The sequence below is a fragment of the Glycine max genome, chromosome 9 (assembly GCF_000004515.6).
Source record: "Glycine max cultivar Williams 82 chromosome 9, Glycine_max_v4.0, whole genome shotgun sequence".
In the NCBI taxonomy this organism is placed as follows: domain Eukaryota; kingdom Viridiplantae; phylum Streptophyta; class Magnoliopsida; order Fabales; family Fabaceae; genus Glycine; species Glycine max.
Window position 1 is genome coordinate 43,525,545 of NC_038245.2, and position 19,111 is coordinate 43,544,655.

The following is a 19,111-nucleotide window of genomic DNA, read 5'->3' on the forward strand; positions in this document are numbered from 1 at the left end:
TTTAATAATGTTGTTTCGCATAATGCTATAAAACCTGAAAAATTCGTTAAGATTTAAGTTTGATGAATGCCCATTTTGCTCAACTGATTCCTCGTCAAGAAACCGTTGATCTAGGAAGATGCTGACGCAAAGATTGTAATTTTATCACTAGGATTTCAATTGGGATTCTACAATAATAATAAAGAACATGCAAGTCGCCTTCATTTATGTATTGACATATTTCCCCCCAAACAAAAACAGATAAAGGACTTCTTAATAATTGTTAGGCTGGAATTAGAATATTCCTCACAAACTTAGAGCTGTTCGTCCTGCTTTGTGGAATTAGTCCAAGTCCAACCAATGTGTCTATAGCTTTGTAGAATGCACGGTTGGAACTGTCTCAAGTTTAAATCACAATCAATTTTGTTTACGCAAATTTTACCAGTCAAGTTTGGACTTTTGCATTTGAGCCAATTTATTACTCATAAAAATGAGGCTGAGCAAGAGAGATTAGTTTCAAGATGCATAGTGGATGACAGAACAATCACAAAAACGAGTAGTATTTTCTCCTTTACTATTTGAAATGTATCATGACTAAATCAGTTATAAAAAACGAATGAAAAGAATTCCATTTTCACCCATTTGCTATCTTGGCTGTGGATGGGATAAGGCTTGGGTGGTGATGGTTGATTCTGCTGTTGATGAAGTTGAGGGCAGCACCCTTTTCTCTATGACAATAGAGTAACGGTTGGATCCTCCAAGGCTGTCTATGGACTTCATGTATTCTGATGCATTGTTTTCTATGATGAGAGCATCCTCTAACTCGCGCACAATGTCAACCATGTTTGGTCTATATGCTGAGAAGGGTTCAAGACAATGCAGTGCTACTTCCACCACTCTCCACATTGCCTCTGCATGGTATCCTCCCTTGATGCCAGGATCCACAATTTCATCCATCTTTGATGCTCGAACGTATGGCTTAGCCTGCAATGCAAGCAAAGTTAATTCTTAGTGACGTGAACAAAATGTGATTTAGTATAATCCAGTAAAATAAATTAAAAAAATGGGGCATGGACCATACCCATTCAACCAAGCTCCACTCATTCCGGGGTCTCTTTATGTCGAGAGGTTCCCTGCCACTCACAATTTCAAGTAAAACCACGCCAAAGCTGAAGACATCACTCTTCTCAGATAATTGCTGGGTTTTGTAGTACCTGCATGGGGATAAATTTTAGCTATTTTGAAAGTTGTTCAGATCATAGTTACATTCTGTAACACAGGAAACATATAGGAGTATGAGTGTTCAGATCATCTTGTCTGAATTCAATTAGATAATTATCCCTTGTAATTTGTAGTTACTGATATATATAGAACAGTCTGGTTTCTGTTTGTTCATAAATAAATATACAAATCATAAAGGAAATATAATCAGAAACATTTCTTTAATCTCTATGATTGACAGTGCCTCAATGACACAAACAATGTGGTGAAAGTCTGGGTAATCATTTTGCATATGATTTTTTGTTTTTTAGGGTTTTCTTATTTGAAGATGATTAATTGATTCCTAGAAACCTTTATGTGGGAAGTGTAATAAATCTTTTGCTCAAAGTGGAGAAAAGCAGTATGAGAAGTTCTGGTTAAGACATGATCCAAGATGTCCACTTACTCAGGATCCAGGTACCCTGCAGTTCCTCTTACTTCAAGGGAAACATTACTGTCTCCTTCCTGAGGAGCATACTTTGAGAAACCAAAATCGGCAACCTTAGCACACATGCTATGATCTAGAAGTATATTACTTGATTTCACGTCCCTGTGTATTACTGAACGCCCTGGAAATGTGTGAAGATATGCCAAACCTGCTTAATCAGAAAATTTGTTAGCAGTCTATCTTCTGCAACATGTTATAGATGAAAATTGTAATGAAGACAGTTAGGTCAGTGACTAAGTTAAGCTTGTGAAGAAAATTAAGTATGCATCACGCCATGTTTCTCGTTTTTATCAAAGTAGATCCATGATGAACCAATAGAAGCATTTTCAGAAATTGGGTCCGAAAGTGTAACCTCCACACTAAACAGTGTCAATAACACCAAAATATTATTAAAACAAAAATTAAGAAATTGCTTGAAGGAAATTGAAGCAGCAATTGTTGAAGAGTGTATTCAAAGTGTTGTCGTTAGGTCTGAAAGTACTATTATGAAGTGCATGTGATTTATCATATTGTTCCAGTATTCCCCCCTCAAACATCTCCATCTTAAACACTATAAACTATAAAGTAGAAGCCAATATGATTTGCCCCATCATTGTCAATCAATAAGCCTCGTCACTTTGCTTATGACTTCCTCAAGTCTTTTTATTCATTAGAGAAATCAGCATGCCTCTTATTTTATTCTCCTTCCTGATAGGATTCAAGATTATATGTTGATTAGGTAAATTTGCTGCAGCTTAGTAAAAATAAAAGCACCATATTACTTACCTCGAGCTGCACCAAGAGCAATAGACAGTCTAGTTGGCCAGTCTAATATTTTTCTCTTTGCAGGTTCCCCTGTTGTAAAGTTGAATTTTAGAATTAATGGGTACGAAAAAAATAAGCTGAAAGGATTTTGGAATGCTTACCATAGAGTCTATCTTGCAAAGAACCATTGGACATGAAAGGATACACAAGAATTTGTTGATCATTTTCATTACAGTAACCAAGAAGAGGCACCAGGTTCTCATGCTGTATTGCTGAAAGTAGGTTTAGCTGCAAGATACATCACAGACTGGTCAGATGGTATGAGGTGGAAAAGTAGGCCATTGCTAAAATTTAAATGAAGAGGGCTTGGGGAATGTAAGAGCGGTGGTTGTAGTGACAAAAGGACAATATCTTATATTCTTCTTTAGCATTTGCCAGGATGCAAACATCAGCTTTTGAATTACTCTTGCAGCCTAAAAAAATTTAGTTAGGAACATTTCATGGGAACTTTTGAATATAAGATATTCTCCTTTTGTCACTAATTAAATTACTCCTGCACCCTAATTTTTTTTAATTAAGAACATTTCATGGGAGCTTTGTTAATCTAATAAAGTAAAAATGCATATTGTATTTGTACCTCATTATCAAATTCTCGAGTTCCTTGAGTTGATGTGGCTGACCGGACTTTCACTGCCACTTCTTGACTGTTGTTTAGGGTGCCACGGTAAACAGAACCAAATCCTCCTTCCCCAATCAAAGTTTTGTACCTTTCTGTGGCCACCTCAATATCTTCCAAAGTGAATGTTTGAATTGATACAGACTTTATTAAGAAATCATCTTTGCTTGGCAAAGAGAATATTACATCTGCATGTTTTTGTAGAAAATTATTTCATTCAGTTTAGATTGAACAAAACCTACATGACACATTGATAGCAATGTCATCCTTAAAATTTTTGTTACTAGTAGTTCAAACTTCAAAGTGCACAGGTATGGCATGCAAAATTGTAAGTCATTTATGCAGAAATTTGCACAAGATATGTTAATTTTCAAATAGATTTCCCCCCTCATTACTTTCATAATTAAACACAACAAAACATTATGAGCGAGTTCCTGACTGAAATGATAGCTTAACCCTAAGTTTGCTCTAGTTATGTGCATGGGTTACAAGCGAATCTAGAAGAAAAATGGAATTGATGTTGGGAACAGAGGCTATGGTGATATAAAATAGTGAAGGATAATGCAATTTAAAGATGTATGGCTCCTTCAACCTTTCTGTAGAACAACAGAAGCTCATTCATATTTATCTTGCATGTTTTTTGAAGCCAATAGAAGTTTAACACTAATTCAATATGAATGGAAAACCACCTACTATGATAAAGATGATAACTTTCAAGACTATTGATCTTAATATCTTATGATCTGAGATTGTATTTAAAGAATGAAGTGAGTATATTTTTGTTTGTTAATCTTAAAAGAAAATATATTGTTTTAGAATGCAGAAACACATAGGATATCAAGGATTGAAGAAGACAAAATGCCTACTTGTTTCCATTATGTAGTTCTTTCCACCAAATCCTTCCCATGGAATCAACTTTTGTCTATAGCGGCAAACAAAAATGATTCCAACGGCCAAAGCAATCAAAAGTGATCCACATGTAATAGCACCAATGACGAATACTTGTCCAAATCTAGGTTCTTTTCCTTTGCATCTTCCGTAGCTGAAATAGTAATGTTAATAAGAAATCAAATTATGCTTTACTTTTTAAAGCTTTTGTTGTTTCGTTTCAAAGAGAGTATCATACTCAGTATTGATTAGTGAACTGTTCAAATTTGCTGGACCTCCTTCGCTCATGCGTTTGTTGCAGCCAAAATACCTATAAATGAATAGAATACAAGCTAAATTTGTAGAAAGTATATTAAAAAATGAAATAATTAAAAGTGGCTTCCTGGTATAGATGAAATAGAATGCCAACACATAAATACTTACAACGATTTTAAATGTGGCAGTGAGACAATTGATTCTGGAAGTGATCCCATAAGATTATTGTAGCTCAGATCTCTGCTCATTAAAGTTAAATCAATCAACATTTGAAAAAGTTTCAGTGGTAGTTTTCTTGATGACACTAGTAACAGTAAGAAATTTTTTTATGATTTGAATCTAAGTGAAGAAAGGAAGAAACAAGAGCAATATATATCTTTCCAAGTATTATTCACACGGACATTGCACACCAAGACATATCTGCACCTACTAAGGTGTCATAGACAAATAAGGGTTAGGATGCACATGAAAATCATAGATAATGCTTAATGCATTGATATTTTCTAACTCTTGTTACTGACGTGATGCTATAGAGTTGTGCATAGGATAAATGGTAGCTCTAATCAGGTTATGCCCATATGTGTATAGGATACTCAATCCATGTAATACTGCACAGTTATGCTTCTTCATTGCTTCAAGAAGGAGAATGAAGGTTTGGAACTTGTTTATAAAATCATGCAATTTTTAGCATCTGTCTAAATCAAATTTGAGGTAAATTCTTGTTGGCCTATGTAACAGTGAAGCTTGCTCACAATTCTATTAAGTAATTAAGTGTCATAATACTTCCACTTATTGTTTATGATAACATTAACAAGTATAATAGAAGTACTATAATTCATAGTGTGCCATCCAGAATCATAGCTAAACAAACATTAGAAGGGATAATTACATTGATATTAACAAGGAGGACAGTGGAAATGAGGGGATATAACCATCGAAATTGTTGTGGCTCAGGTTCCTGCAAATAACCAAATAATTACATCAATCCATGAAACAGAGTCCTAATTTATCCACCAAAAATAAATGCAGAAGCATTTGAACAAGAGTTTTGAAGGTAATACAGTAGTTTTAAGTTGATCATCTCAGTGATACTGGGAGGAATTGGTCCTTTGAAATTATGTGCAGACAGATCCCTGGAAATAAATAAATAAAAAAATTTAGATAAGTAATAAACAGCTTATGAAAAAGGGAGTGAGCACATAAAGAAAAGATTTGATTTATCTATAGAAAAACCTGCTTAGCTAGAAAAAGTTAATTGGTTGATTAAATCATGTATCGATGAATTTAAGCCATTACATATTTTAGTCATTGACTAGGTAGTCTCATAAACGTAGTTGTGAGACTAAGTGCTTGTTTGGGGAAGTATTTGTTGAAGGAAAAATCTGTCTTTTCTCCAAAAACTCTCAGCTGAGAGTTTTTGAATCCCTTCAGGCTTCAAATCACTAACATTGTGGGTAAAATTCACCTGGAGTCACTTTTCATTTGCACCATGACCATCTAATGTTGGGCCATTAAAGCCATAATCTGAGTCTTGTGGGCTGTGGCAGTATTTTAACAAGGATTGAAGGACTTACAGCTTAGTGATAACAGACGAACCATTTGAACTGTCACATGTTATTCCTTGCCAGGGGAAAAAACAAGGGTCTCCAGTCCAACTCTCTAGTGCTTTATTGCCTTGATTTTGCAACAACACTTCTTCTTTAATCTTCTGAATCACTTCCACTAAAGAAGTAAAAATCGTTTGTGTAAGAGAGAGAGAGAGAGAGAGAGATTGAAGATTGTTTACATTTTAAAATTCATCCTTACTGCAAATTTAAGTGCAGAAATGAATACAAAAATGGAATGTAAAACAGCTAAATGTGACACAGACACACTTACCATCTTTGTGGTTGGTCTCTTCAATCCATGATCGCATCTGCAGGATCTCATAAGCATTCAAAAGGGGTCCAAACTCAGCTCCTGAGGCCTTGACCAAGGTTAGATTAAGTAATCCATTTGCTGAAACGTTCAAGACAGTGTATGTATAGTTGGACCCTTCAGCCAATATATCAAATCTCTCCTTTTTAATCTCACCATTAACATAGATGTCAAACACCCTTTTGCCTGCTTTGACAGTGCTATTTAATTCAAGGAAGTAGAGAAATACACGATATTCATTATCCTCCGTATCAATGCCACTGTGCATGAACTGTAATCGCTCAGGGTGGGTAAGAGCCGTTTGTAGGACTTGTAGAGGTGGTGTCACATTGGATTTGAGGTCAAAATTGCTGACATTGGAAGACACTAGAAGAGCAGATGATGGACTTGAAGTTGCTTTCCAGATTCTATCACTTGGGTCAGTTGGGAACCTAAAATTTGGTAAGTAGCCATATTATAAGACCTTTTTGTACATGTACATGGTCCATGGCATCAGAGAAGCAAAAAAAATTTAATAGACCAAACACTAAGCACACATCACTTCAACGAAAAACTAAGGATACACCTCATTGACATCCTTTTTGCAGTTTGCACCATTGATGGTATCCAGAACAAAGTGGCAACAGTAATTCTTGTAAGTCACATTATAATGGATTGAGTGATAAATTCTCGAATCCTGGCTTCTTGTTTCTTTATTTGTTATTATTTTAATTTAGATGCAATAAAGAAAAAAGTTGGACATAAAGGTGTGCATGCATTTTACTGTTCTTTCTTTTATGGTGAAGCATAGGTTATCTCATGCTTTTGTAGGTATGATTCAAGGATCATGCTGCTCAAATTGGTTCTGTCTAAAATATGTCCAAGCAAGCATAACACAAATTGCAATTATATATCCCCTCAATGTTGTTTTTTATCAGCAAATGTTTTTTGTTAGTCCCTAAGTCTTGTATGTTGATGTTATATTTAACATCTATACTATGTATGAATATGATGCTTCCTTAAAAACCATAAAGTGATAGTCCCTAAGCCTTGTAGATTTCTAGGAGATACACTTCTTTGAAAAATGGGGGTAGAATTCACCTCAAAATAAAGTATATCACATACCTGATTTCATCTTTTGAGCCCCAAAGACTATTTCTGCTTATCAGTTTTAAAACACTGGCAGGCAAGTCATGTAGATACTCTTCAGGCAATGGCCTTAATTCAATATGAGAAATCAAGGGATCCACTTCTCCCTTCACTAAGCATATGTCTATGTAGTCTTTGGCAGCCCTGAAAACTCCCTCAATCTCCAAGTCCTGGAGCCCGGATGATCTCACTGCACCTAATTGTGTGACCCCAATTGAAACATTAAAGGAAGAATTTACACCGTTGAATGGAAATGTGCCCCTTATCAGATATACTTTATTCTTAATTGTTGACAAATTGTAACATCTCTTTCCTTCATCTACAAAAAACAGTCGAACTTTTTCATTTAACACATCTTTAGTTCTTCTGCAACTTCCTTTATCAGGGAACCATCTGTAATCTGTTGTGTAATTTAAGGTGGTTTGCGGATCTGTATAATTTGAATCAGCACAGCATGCTATGTTTTCAAACCCTACACAAAAAAATTCACAGATTATGTTTATCTTGTATAAAATGGATTTTCTCTTAAAGAATTTGAGCAACATCAAAGAAAAGCAAGTGTGAAGTGGTTTCAAGATTCTCAGTATTGAAAGTACGAAACTAACAAATTCTATTTCTGCATCATCACAAAGAAGTTTCTTTTTTTTTCCCCCATTTTAACTATGATCATAAGTAGACCTTGAGTTTATATTAAAAAAAACTCACTATAATTATTGGAAAATAAATCTAGTAATAGAAATACTGATCTAAAACTATTATAGTATGAAGTTACTAACCTTCAGTTGCATAGCCAGAAGCCGATCTGATAAATATATGCAGACAAAAAACACATGCCACAACCAGTCTTAATATCCAAATATCTGGTAACTCCATCATAATCTGAGAGAGAGGTTACCCCATTGGGCTGTAAAACTTGAATCATGCCAACTAGTTAATACTTCATCTTCCTCCTAGTTCCATAAAATTTGTTCTGAATTCCATTTCTATCTCTGCCTTGATCACCAACACTCTTGAGTTTCCCTATATCTCAGATTATGGGGAAAAATGAAAGAAATCTTGGTCAACCTTATAATTTTGAGAACCTTTCCCTTGTATAAGAATTTGAAGCCATTTTGCAAAAGTGCTGAATTGGATGGAGAATTAGAAGAACAAATATCCTTGAGAAATATAGGGGTTTGACTTCAAGCCTGGAAACTGCAGGAGGTAGTAGCTAGGAAAGAGATGGAAGACGAGTAAGGAAATTGAATTAGTATAAATCCATTGTTAATTATTTCTTTTATAGTTTTATATTTTATTGACGCTATGCATTATTTTTCATGGTGTGGTGGTGGTGGTTGCTTAATTGTGTGTATTTAATATTGATATGGTTCATAATAATTGGACAGACCAGTACTTCGTCTTCTTCTGCCTTCCTCCCTCTCATTTGAAACCATGGATGCTACATGATCAAAATAAAGAGTGGTATCTTGGAACAAATTTGAACTTTTCTGGTATAACATACGTAGCAATAGTTGGTGACGTATCGTTGAAGATATTTATTATATATTTGTAAACTTAGCTTTCCACTAATGTTGACCTATGCATTTTTTATACTAATGGTTATGAGCATTAGTGTGAGAGTCTCATGTTTCTGATTTCGCTTTATGTAGGTAATGAAGTTTATAAGGGCAAAATTCAAACAAAATATAACTAAATTATGGAATTGTGAAGAACTTCAAAGCTGAGACTGTTCATTCTCATGCCTAGCACTATCATCACACCAATTATTCCTTTTTCATATTTTGTATAATATTTTGCTTAGATAAAATTTTGAAACCAAGTATTAAGAGGAAGTGGCTCAAGGAAACCCCAAAAGAGCAGGTAACCCCTTCACATACTTGTAGTACTAGCCTAACTGTTCAGCGTGAACAGACTGAAAATTACTTTACAAATTAAATTAACATCCATCTATCAAAGTTTAGCAGAATTTCTGGTCAATATAATTGTTTACCTAATCTCATATATAGCTTAATAGTTATATAAAAAGAACACTCCAAAAGGATTAGAAAGCAGACTCCATACTACAGCCTATTCATTATTCCTTAATTATCAACATAATTTTCATTAATTATTTAGATAGAAAAAAATGTGATTAGCATCCACTCCCATTTGTGTTTGAGGTTGTTGGATAGATATATTGATTTAAAAATATACATATTGAGTCAAAAGTCAGATGGTCAACTGTGTGCACACAATATTATCATGATTAAATTTGTTGTAATGTGCAAGGATTAAATCAGGTGGTTATGTGGTAGGATACGTGAAGGTAAATTAGAATGTAGATATAAGTATTTTTTAGCTTAATAGTATCAATCATAGTTTAAGTTATTCTTCCTCTTCTCTATTTCAAGTTGAGTGCATGTTTGGGAGTGTGTCGCGTCAGTAAATTTCTCATTCAATATCTATGTTCAAGGAGAAGCAATATATATTCGCTTTTGATTTCTCATATTTTTTATCCACGTTTAGAGTGCTTGAAAACTTATTAAAAATGGAAGAATCACGTTTGAGATGTGAAAGTAACAATTATTAGCTTCTAAAATCACATTAAAACGTAAAAAATTATAACTAAAACGTGAAACCAAACCCGTAACACACTAGCTAGTTATAAAGTTCTAACGCAGAACTAAAGACGGTGAATGTAGCAGGTTTAGTACTTTACGTGTAATATTGGCAGGGTTATATCTGTAGTCTTGTCAAATATATAAAAGAATAGAAAATGGTTGAAAACAATGTCCTCAGGCTGCAAGGATTGGAGTGGCTATCACGTTGAGGAAACCGAGTGCCATATTTAATTGGAAATGATAATTGATTTATGAAATTCGATTCTAATTAATAAGTTATTTTAAGGAATTCAAAAATAATTTTTTATTAAAAATCACAATAAATATGTGTTCATATCAATTTTTAATGAAAATTTAATGTACATATTTTATTCCTTAAGACACTAATTAGCATTTTTCAATAAGTTACACCCATTAATTATCTGGTACTGACCAATCCCTTTTTCTACTAATTAAAAAAAATTCCAACAACCATTGGCTGTTAAAATTTATAACTCGGATTTTTTTAAGGTAATTTATAACTCAGTTTAGTAAATGCGTTTTTCATATTCCGGTAATCTCATTGTTTTTCTCATTTTTCTAATTTTATCTATCTAAAGGCATATAAATCCATATTATTGGAAGGCATTGTAGATACAGAAAGGATAGATGTTGATATGCCTGACTGACATATAACATTTTGCTTGGCAAAGCCCATAGCATGCGTATAAGCAGATCTGTTTATACCAATATAAATTTATTCTGTGTCAAAGAAGAAAAAGTAAAGATTGTGTTACCTACATATAGTATTAGTCAGAGCAACAAGTTGCATAGAAAATATTAATATATTGCCGGTAATTTTGAAAGCTGGTTAAAGGATTCAATTAATGTTTTAAGTTACAAAATTTTGATGCAGTCGTCATCATGCCTACTAACTACATCTGGCTAGCAAAGTTATTATAATGCTTAATTATTTATGATTAATTAAGCTTGAGACCCATCAAATTTGATAATTTTGAATAAATTTCTACAATCTATGTAGATAGTGTTGGAAAAAGAATGTTAGAAAGAGTTTTTTTGGATAAACAAGTGTTAGACGGAATGTTCCTAATATTTCTCTTTAAGTATAAATATCTTGAATCTATGCTTAATTTAGAAACCTTAGGATCCGTTTGAATAAATCATTCTAAAGGAGAAAGGGTAATTTTAAAAGTATTTACATGTTTCATGCTAAAAGACTTCGTTTCTAAATATTTAAAGAATCTTGAAATTTTAATTTCAAAATACAGAATGTAAAATACTAAATTAAGAACTAGAATTTAAAAATCTTTTTATAGGGACTTCAATTCGGAGGGTGCTCCTCTCAAGGAGGCCACCAGCCATTACCATATCTATAAAAAAGGATGAAACTCTGTCTACCTTAAAATGTTTCAGATCAATTGCTTATGACTGTAAGAATTTGTTAGTGGAAACAGATCGAGGTTGGTTAAATCCTTGATTCTAATAAAAAAAATTAAAATAATGAACATTAAATCAGTGCAATTCAATTTCCTGGTATTTTGAACTAACCTACATATTTAAATGCTAATAATCCATGGTGACATTTATTAATAAATCGTCTTGGATAAACTCTTGTTAAATTAGCCTTTTCGGTATAATTAAAGGTTTTCCTCATTGTGTATATATATTATACATATTGGCTTAAGTATTTAAATATTACTATATCATAATGATGAAATCAAGTTGGCTTGCCTATACCCGACAAAGCGAATTTGATACTTCCAATGGATTTACTAGCATATTTCTCTATTAAGCTTTGTCTGCTAATAATACATATGGCCTAAAGATTTATTATAGGGCCAAACTTGACCTCTAAAAAAAATAAAATCATCCAGCAGGCACTTGGCAGTTCGAACGATAACTGGTAGAAGACCTTTCGGATATATATATATATATAAGGAAATATTTTATCATAATCAACTAATAATCACTCATCAACCAATATAATGGTCATAAAAAAGAAAGCATTCGATTAATCTCTAATAAGTCAATCTAATTGGAATTATCTACTCAGCATTAATTGTTTTATATTACGTCAACCGGAAATCCGAAGATTATGAAATTGATTTTTTTTAAAAGATGGAAATTGAATTAATATTCATAATCTTTGGGATTTTTTTACGTACTGTAGTGTTTTTTTAACCAATAGTAAAAAATTATCATAAATTATGTACTACATACAGTTGGCCACTGCTCATCCATCACATTTGTGCAAAATATAAAATTGAGTGGATTTTGTTATTCTCTCCACTTATTTTCATCACTCAACTAACAAATTCCAATTTATATTTCTCATTTTTTTTTTCTTCTCTTCTTTTCTTATATTGCTAGCTCCACCATTTCTTTTCTATAAACACAATCTTTATCCTAATTTATTTTTCCTTCTTATTTTCTTTTCCTCCGCCCCAATTACCCCATGGTGAAAGTTCATATTTTTCCATTTTATATCCATAGGGGCTCGAATTACATAATAGACTTGAGGCGTGACGGAAAATTTTGTACACCTAATGATGAATAATATTTAGAAATAAAAACTATTTCAGAATAATATTAATTTTTTTATTAATGATATATTTAATAAGTTTTACTTTAATTTTTCAATATAATTCTAAGAGTTCAATATTTATATAATAACTTTCATCTAATTACAAATCATTGTATGAATTAATTTAAGATAATTATTTTAAAAGTTAATAAACTTATCCTATATAATAAATTGTGATTAAAACTTTTTACATGATAAGTATAACTTTTTTTCCCTAAGTCTAACACTACTCTATTTCATCTATTTAATAACATTAATTTTATAAAAAAAAAAGTTTAATGTTTATACAATGAAAGTGTAAGTTTTATATTTTTATTTAATTATAAATTATTGTTTGAATTATTTTAAGATAATTATTTTAAAATTTAATAAATTTATATGATTTGTATAACTCTTTTTCTCATTGTTCTTTTTCATTTACTTATTTTTTTTTTAATATGTGGAAAACAAAAACGACACTTATTTTAGAGTAAATGGTAGTGTATGATACACTCATTAGATTAAAAGTAAATTATACTTTAATTAAAATACTGTTTTATGAAAATCCAACTTAAAAAAGATTTTAAGCATTGGATTAGGAAGTTCACAGATTGCCATAAACTCAAACACATGCAGTACAACACAATCATTTATAGAAACTTCTACCCTTCCGGTGGATATATAGTTCTGCTACCCATATCAGCACCGCTTTTCCCTTGAATGAAGCCAGATCATTATTAATAAGTCTTTTTTTCCCTTCATTCTTTGCAGATAACAAATTCAATCACTGAAACTGTGATTTGTTAAAAGTCTTTCTCTAGATCCTTGATTTACACTTTTAACACTACTATTTCAATTCAAAAATTGGTTAACCTTTTAAATATCTGTCTTAAAAATCATGATTACTTTTAGTTGACAGATAAAACTTTTTACACTAATACACTTGTAAGTGTATAGAAATTGAACTCTTAATTTATCAGGTAAAAAATCCATCAAATTTTATTATACAATTTAAAAAGCTTGATGCAAAATATAACAATGACGAAGCAACATATTTAACAGTTCCTCCAGCATAAAACAATATTGTTTGGCAGTGCAAAACAAATCAAATGGTTAACTAACTGACACACATTCCCTTATATATGTATAGTTCACTACGACCTCTGGTTTTTTGATGCAAAACGAAGGACCAAGTAAAACAAAACCCTATATAGCACAGCCCAACCAAACATTATAAGCACAATTGTCCTCTTCCTACGTTCAAGAATGTCAATATGTAGACTTTTCAAGATATCAAAACCAGTAATGGCTGCACCATCAAGATACCCAAACCCAAAGGTATCATTGGTCTGATACTGGTTCATCAAGAGCCCCTCATAAGGGTACGTCATGGTTGAAATTTTGTTCATCCAACGCCAAAAATGGGGAATGTCCTGGCTGTTTAAGAAGTATCCACAGAACAAGAAGAACAAGGCAGTGAAGGCAATAACCACAGCATAACCAAGGATGTAATTTGGAACAACTGAGCTCACAAACACAACAAATGAATTGGTTGAAAGAAGAGAAACGAAGAGAACAAGCAAGAAGTAAAGAAAAGGGCCTCGAAGTTTTAGGGCAAACCAAACAATGACAGCATAAGAAGTTGCTTGGAGAAGAATGAATGGCATGTGAGTGATTATGCCTGCAATGGTGTAAGTGGAAGCTCTATAGGCGTTGTGAGAGGTTTCCCTTATGAAGATGAACCTTTCTTGGATGAAGGCCGGGACGGCGTCGTTGGAAGAGAAGAAGAAGAGGCACACTGTGAAGATGAAGAAGCTGAGGCGGTTGGTGATTCCTTGCAATGTTTCTTTTGGCTTGAAGAACATTGTGGCCATCATGATGCCCATGAAGGTGAGAACCATGAGTCTTGAAAGGAAGAGTTCAGGGGTGCGCCTTATGTTTATGAAGTTGCGACGCATAAGGATCCAAATCTCTCCTATGTAGGAATTTGCAAACTTTGGGCCAAGGTGTTCGTGTGTGGCGTTTGAGGCAGTGATGTAGTCATTCTCATTCACTGTGTAGTCACTGCTATGGGGTGTTGGAGTGGCTTGGAGGATTTCACTCGAGTATGTGTAGTAGCCAGGTGAAGCATTGCTTCTGCGTATCACACAAATGATTAAGAATAACAAGAACATAAAAAATTTTAGGACATAAATTAATTAATTAAAGGCTTAATTAACATTTTGGTTTCTATAAAATATCTCATTTTGTGTTAAACCAAAATATCTCATTTTATGTTTTAATCCTTCAAAGATTTTTTATTTGTTTCTGTCCATATAATTTTTTTTTCTTTTGATTTTAGTTTCTGCTTTGAATAATATAATAACGAACTTGACAATCCATTTACTTATCATCATTAAATCTCAGTGATATGAGGATAAAATAATTGAAATTTAAGTTTTAAACTCACTAATAAAAAAAATAATTTTTATTAGTTTTATAAAATAAAAAAAGTCACAATGTTAACAAAAAAGGAAAAATATATTATGACACTCAAATACTAATAGATACCTAATGAAAAAGAAAATAGAGCTATAATAGATAATATGATATAATAAAAAAAGATAGAAAAAAATAAAAGTTATTGATAAGATGTGTGAAATACTGGGATGTCAAAATATCACCACTAAACAAAAGTCACATATTATTGCACAAAAAATCTAATATATAACTATAAAAAAGAAAATCTCTTAAGTTTTGATTTAGGTTTCAGTAATTACTGGTTGGGCCCTACTAATAAGATAGCCATCTAAGTTCTCATATAAAACAATGTTGAATAAATGGTCTAGTCAATTACCTTGCGGTATTCTGCAGCTTGTGATCATTCTTAAGCCGCGAAGGAGTGAATTTCAAAAACGCCGCACTATTCCCAGTGCTCCACGACATTGATGTATTGTTGTTATAGGGACTTCTGAGACTGTGATCAAAATCATCCACGACCCTTCTACTCACTTGCGACGAGTAAGAAAAGTCCTGAGATTTCTCCCCATACCTATGGCCAAGGTGCGAGGACGGAGCAGGTGAGGGTGCAACAGAAGACAGAGAGTGTAGTTGTTCAGACAAAGGAGGTGGCTTCACTCCAGTGCGTGCAAACTCAGCAAGTGCTTCAACTCCAACCTCAGACTGGTCATACTCTTGAATCACATCAATGAGAAGCTCGATGGGGCTCTCTCCTTTGGGAATTTTGCGTGGCATGCGACTCAGGTGGAGTGCCACGTCTTGGGGCGAGCCTTGGAACATGAGCTGGCCGCGTGCGAGGATGATAAGGTGGTCGAGGAGGAGCTGGATTCTGGATGAGGGCTGGTGGATGGTGAGGATCACCGTGCTACCGCTGCGGGCGATGTCATGCACTTTCTCGATCACGCTGTGGGCACTGGTGGAGTCTAGCCCCGAGGTTGGCTCGTCCAGGAAGAGGAGGGATGGGCCGTGGATGATGTCCACGCCGATTGAAACCCGACGCCGCTCTCCGCCGGAGACTCCTCTTGTACCTTCGTCTCCTATGTAGGTGTTTTGAGATGACTGCTCCATCCAAATACAAACATGTTTTCGAGACAATAATATATGATAGATGATATGATATGATAAAAAAAAAATTATTAATTATGTGTTTGAATAGTACAAATGTCAAGGTTGTCTACAAATAGGTATATCATTACTCTATTTGTTTTTAACAAAATTAATGAAGGGACATTGAGGGTGGTATATATCTTAACTATGTTTGAATAGTGTTGTGATTTAATAAAAAATTTATTGCATAAATTATTAAAGTAAAACTCTATTCTGAATGAAGAACACCACCAAAAACATCTATAATTCATATAGGTTTTAATATTTTCTTGGCTAGGAATAAGGCAAATGTTATTCTTAACAAGTGTTTTTAAAACATTGGTCTAAATATTTTATCAGGATGTATAAAATTATGTTTTCATAATTATTTTTGTGGTCTTCTTTGATGATCACAATAAATATTTACTTATTTTAATTCATTAATTAATGTCCTTAGAGCACTAATTATTAACCTCCTAAGAACAATTGAACAGCAACTCAATTAATTAGTAGCAGATTCTAGTTCATAGAGGACTAATTCAGTGGTATCAAAACCCTTACCGATAAGCCAAGCTGGTTAATGAGCTTCTCCACCCTCTGCTTCTTATCAGCAAGTGAGAGTGGCCCCAGACGAAAATCAGCAGCAAACATCAAAGTCTCATAGACGGTGAGCATTGGGAAAAGCCTGTCTTCCTGCATGATATATGCAGAAGTTCTCTTGATCAAGCTTGCACTCACAGTCGCACCATCCAAGGAGACCCTCCCTTTGAGGCTCCCACTCGCAATCCTCCCAGCAAGGCCATCCAAGAGAGTGGACTTTCCTGCTCCACTAGGGCCCATCACTGCAGTGATGCAACCCTTTGGTGCATAGCTGGTGATATCATGCAGCAAATCCACCTCTTCATTCGACCACTTCCCCTCAACCTTTTTCTTCTTTGTAACGGTGTAAGTGAGGCACTCGAACACCAGACCCCCAGTGAAGCTCACCGGCGGTTTCTTTATGTCAATCACTGTTTGATCAACACGATGGTGGCCATTGGCTTGAGTCATGGTTGAGGCTAAGGTGTGTGAACAAGTTCAGTATGAACTTTTTTTTTTATATGTAAGAATCGAAGATAGGTATCAAAGTGTTAGAGAAGATGTTGAGAGTAGAGCGCCTGTTCAAAAGGGCTCCGAAACTGAAGGGGTGGAGGATTGAGGATGTATTAAAAGAGAAGGGAAAAGAATGCATGTGGGAAAAGGACTTTGTGAAGCCGGTGAAGATGGTGCTTCCAAAGCTGTTCACCATGCTGTCTTCATTGAAGAATCCATTTGAGGTTGTTTCCATCGAAAGGTGAAAGTGGCTTCTCGTTTTCTTCATCGCTCTTGGTTGATTATATTCGTTTAATTACATTAAGCATGCATACGTGATGTATATAATATTCAGTAAAGAAAGCCTAGCTATGAATATTACCTTTTTGGATTTATATATGGTTCATTATTGTACGTATGTGGAACACTAACGGACTTACCGATTTTATGAACAACTATTAATTAGAAAAAACAAAAATGGGTTACTTTCGAATTCTTTTTTTAGAATAATTAATTGCTATTTAACAATGCAATAAGATTTATTAGAAAAGTGATGATATATATCCTTATATATGGTACCATCCTTTTCACCAAGTTATTGAGCCGTACGTTGTGCCTCAGTAATCGGCATAAGATCCTTATCCATGTTCCTCTTCAAGCAGAAGTTACCATTATTAACTGTTGAACCAAATGTTGAAGGACGACAGTGAAGTATGATTTTCTTAGCTGGAATCTTTTCCTTCCGAATCAACCAGGATCTGTATATAGTTGTTGGTCGATGATCTACAAGTTATTGTCCTAGCTAGTAAATAGTTATGTTTTGAATTTGATTAATTTCAACCTTTTGTTGTCATAAAAACACGTGAAAAACTAAAATGTACTTGATTCTGATAAAGTAAGTAATCTTTAATGAATTAATCAATAGTTGATATTCAACAAAAAAAAAAATGTATGATTTATTAATACATATAGATGTACTATTATTATTTTTTTCATTAAAGAATTATATTTCTTAGTTTATCTTTTTTTTTTTATCAATTTAGCATTAACGCGTACATCATAATATAATTGAGTTGAGTCAAAATTGGAGTACACTAACTTATATTTACTAGCGTACACTTGCTTATTTTCTAAAAAGAATACATATTTAATAAGTTATATCTTGGATATGTTTTAAGATAATCATAATTATAAATTATTAATTAAAATACTCATTCTTAAAGAATAGGTGAGCCTTGAGTGAGTGTATTTTAATAAATTTTACAGCAATTTGTTAGTATATACATGCATTTGTTTTCCGAAGAAATTCATTAACAAGTTTTAAAAAGAGTTGTCATAACATATATTAACGTATATTCCAAAAAAAAAATGAGTACAAATATATATTGATAATGTTTTCGCCAAAAACTTGTGTATCTTGAGTCATATCAAACACAACGACGAATTTTTAACTTCGCAGGAATCGGGTTCCACCTTAGAATTTGTCACAATGCCATGACTAGACAAATCTGGCTTGTGATTCTTGACTTGACAAATCAAATAAATACTAGAAACCAAAGTCAGCAAATGCATTCATAACATAAATAGTAAATATGTAGAAGAGGTGTGACACTCTTCAATTGAGGAATTAAGATGAAAGGGATTAATATACAATATAATACGATGATGACTATAATTAATGGACGGCAAAAGAAAAGGAAAAACACAATAATATTTTGCTTGCAAGCTCATTTTTATCATTCTTCAAAAGTAATCAACCCATTATCTGTATAACATTTTTTAGTCGTCAATGATGTTTTTTTTTCTTTTCATTTTTATTTATTTTCATTTATTTCTTTTTTGACTTTTCCTAAAAGTGTGCGTAAATAATATTTAGGTGAAATTTCCCGTAACCCAGAAATATAGTTGGGTACAGTCTCCTCAGTCCTATGTAGCAACGTGGATATCATTGATGATATGAAAAACATTATTGTTTTAATATTACTATATCTCTATGG

At 33.3% G+C, this 19,111-nt stretch overlaps 2 protein-coding genes across 2 annotated transcripts; both read right to left on the reverse strand.

The window, feature by feature from the left end:
- Nucleotides 1-476: 476 nt before the first annotated feature.
- On the reverse strand, nucleotides 477-8,931 carry SYMRK-BETA (symbiosis receptor kinase SymRK-beta). The gene is made up of 16 exons (XM_003534208.5): nucleotides 8,683-8,931; nucleotides 8,072-8,505; nucleotides 7,272-7,767; nucleotides 6,129-6,598; nucleotides 5,825-5,972; nucleotides 5,312-5,383; nucleotides 5,140-5,208; nucleotides 4,419-4,490; nucleotides 4,234-4,305; nucleotides 3,974-4,149; nucleotides 3,069-3,295; nucleotides 2,593-2,719; nucleotides 2,453-2,521; nucleotides 1,646-1,835; nucleotides 1,061-1,193; nucleotides 477-963 (listed from the first exon to the last, which is right to left on the reverse strand). The coding sequence occupies exons 2-16, from the start codon at nucleotides 8,169-8,171 to the stop codon at nucleotides 625-627; spliced, it is 2,760 nt and encodes a 919-aa protein (XP_003534256.1). The 5' UTR covers nucleotides 8,172-8,505; nucleotides 8,683-8,931; the 3' UTR covers nucleotides 477-624.
- A 4,515-nt stretch (nucleotides 8,932-13,446) lies between these two features.
- Nucleotides 13,447-17,093, reverse strand: LOC100804809 (ABC transporter G family member STR2). The gene is made up of 3 exons (XM_003533383.3): nucleotides 16,605-17,093; nucleotides 15,295-16,016; nucleotides 13,447-14,591 (listed from the first exon to the last, which is right to left on the reverse strand). Exons 1-3 carry the CDS (start codon nucleotides 17,091-17,093, stop codon nucleotides 13,613-13,615), a joined length of 2,190 nt encoding a protein of 729 aa, XP_003533431.1. The 3' UTR covers nucleotides 13,447-13,612.
- Between the last annotated feature and the right edge of the window lie 2,018 nt (nucleotides 17,094-19,111).

What these genes read in the sequence shown, in the direction of transcription:
- LOC100804809 (XM_003533383.3), bottom strand. Translation starts at nt 17,093, where the DNA reads ATGACTCAAGCCAATGGCCACCATCGTGTTGATCAAACAGTGATTGAC. An exon ending in TTAACCAGCTTGGCTTATCG is followed by an intron (nt 16,017 to 16,604) that starts GTAAGGGTTTTG and finishes TGGATGGAGCAG; the next exon opens with TCATCTCAAAACACCTACAT. An exon ending in AAGCTGCAGAATACCGCAAG is followed by an intron (nt 14,592 to 15,294) that starts GTAATTGACTAG and finishes GATACGCAGAAG; the next exon opens with CAATGCTTCACCTGGCTACT.
- SYMRK-BETA (XM_003534208.5), bottom strand. Translation starts at nt 8,171, where the DNA reads ATGATGGAGTTACCAGATATTTGGATATTAAGACTGGTTGTGGCATGT. An exon ending in TCCTCCTTGTTAATATCAAT is followed by an intron (nt 4,491 to 5,139) that starts GTAATTATCCCT and finishes TTTAATGAGCAG; the next exon opens with AGATCTGAGCTACAATAATC. An exon ending in AGTGGAGCTTGGTTGAATGG is followed by an intron (nt 964 to 1,060) that starts GTATGGTCCATG and finishes CTTGCATTGCAG; the next exon opens with GCTAAGCCATACGTTCGAGC.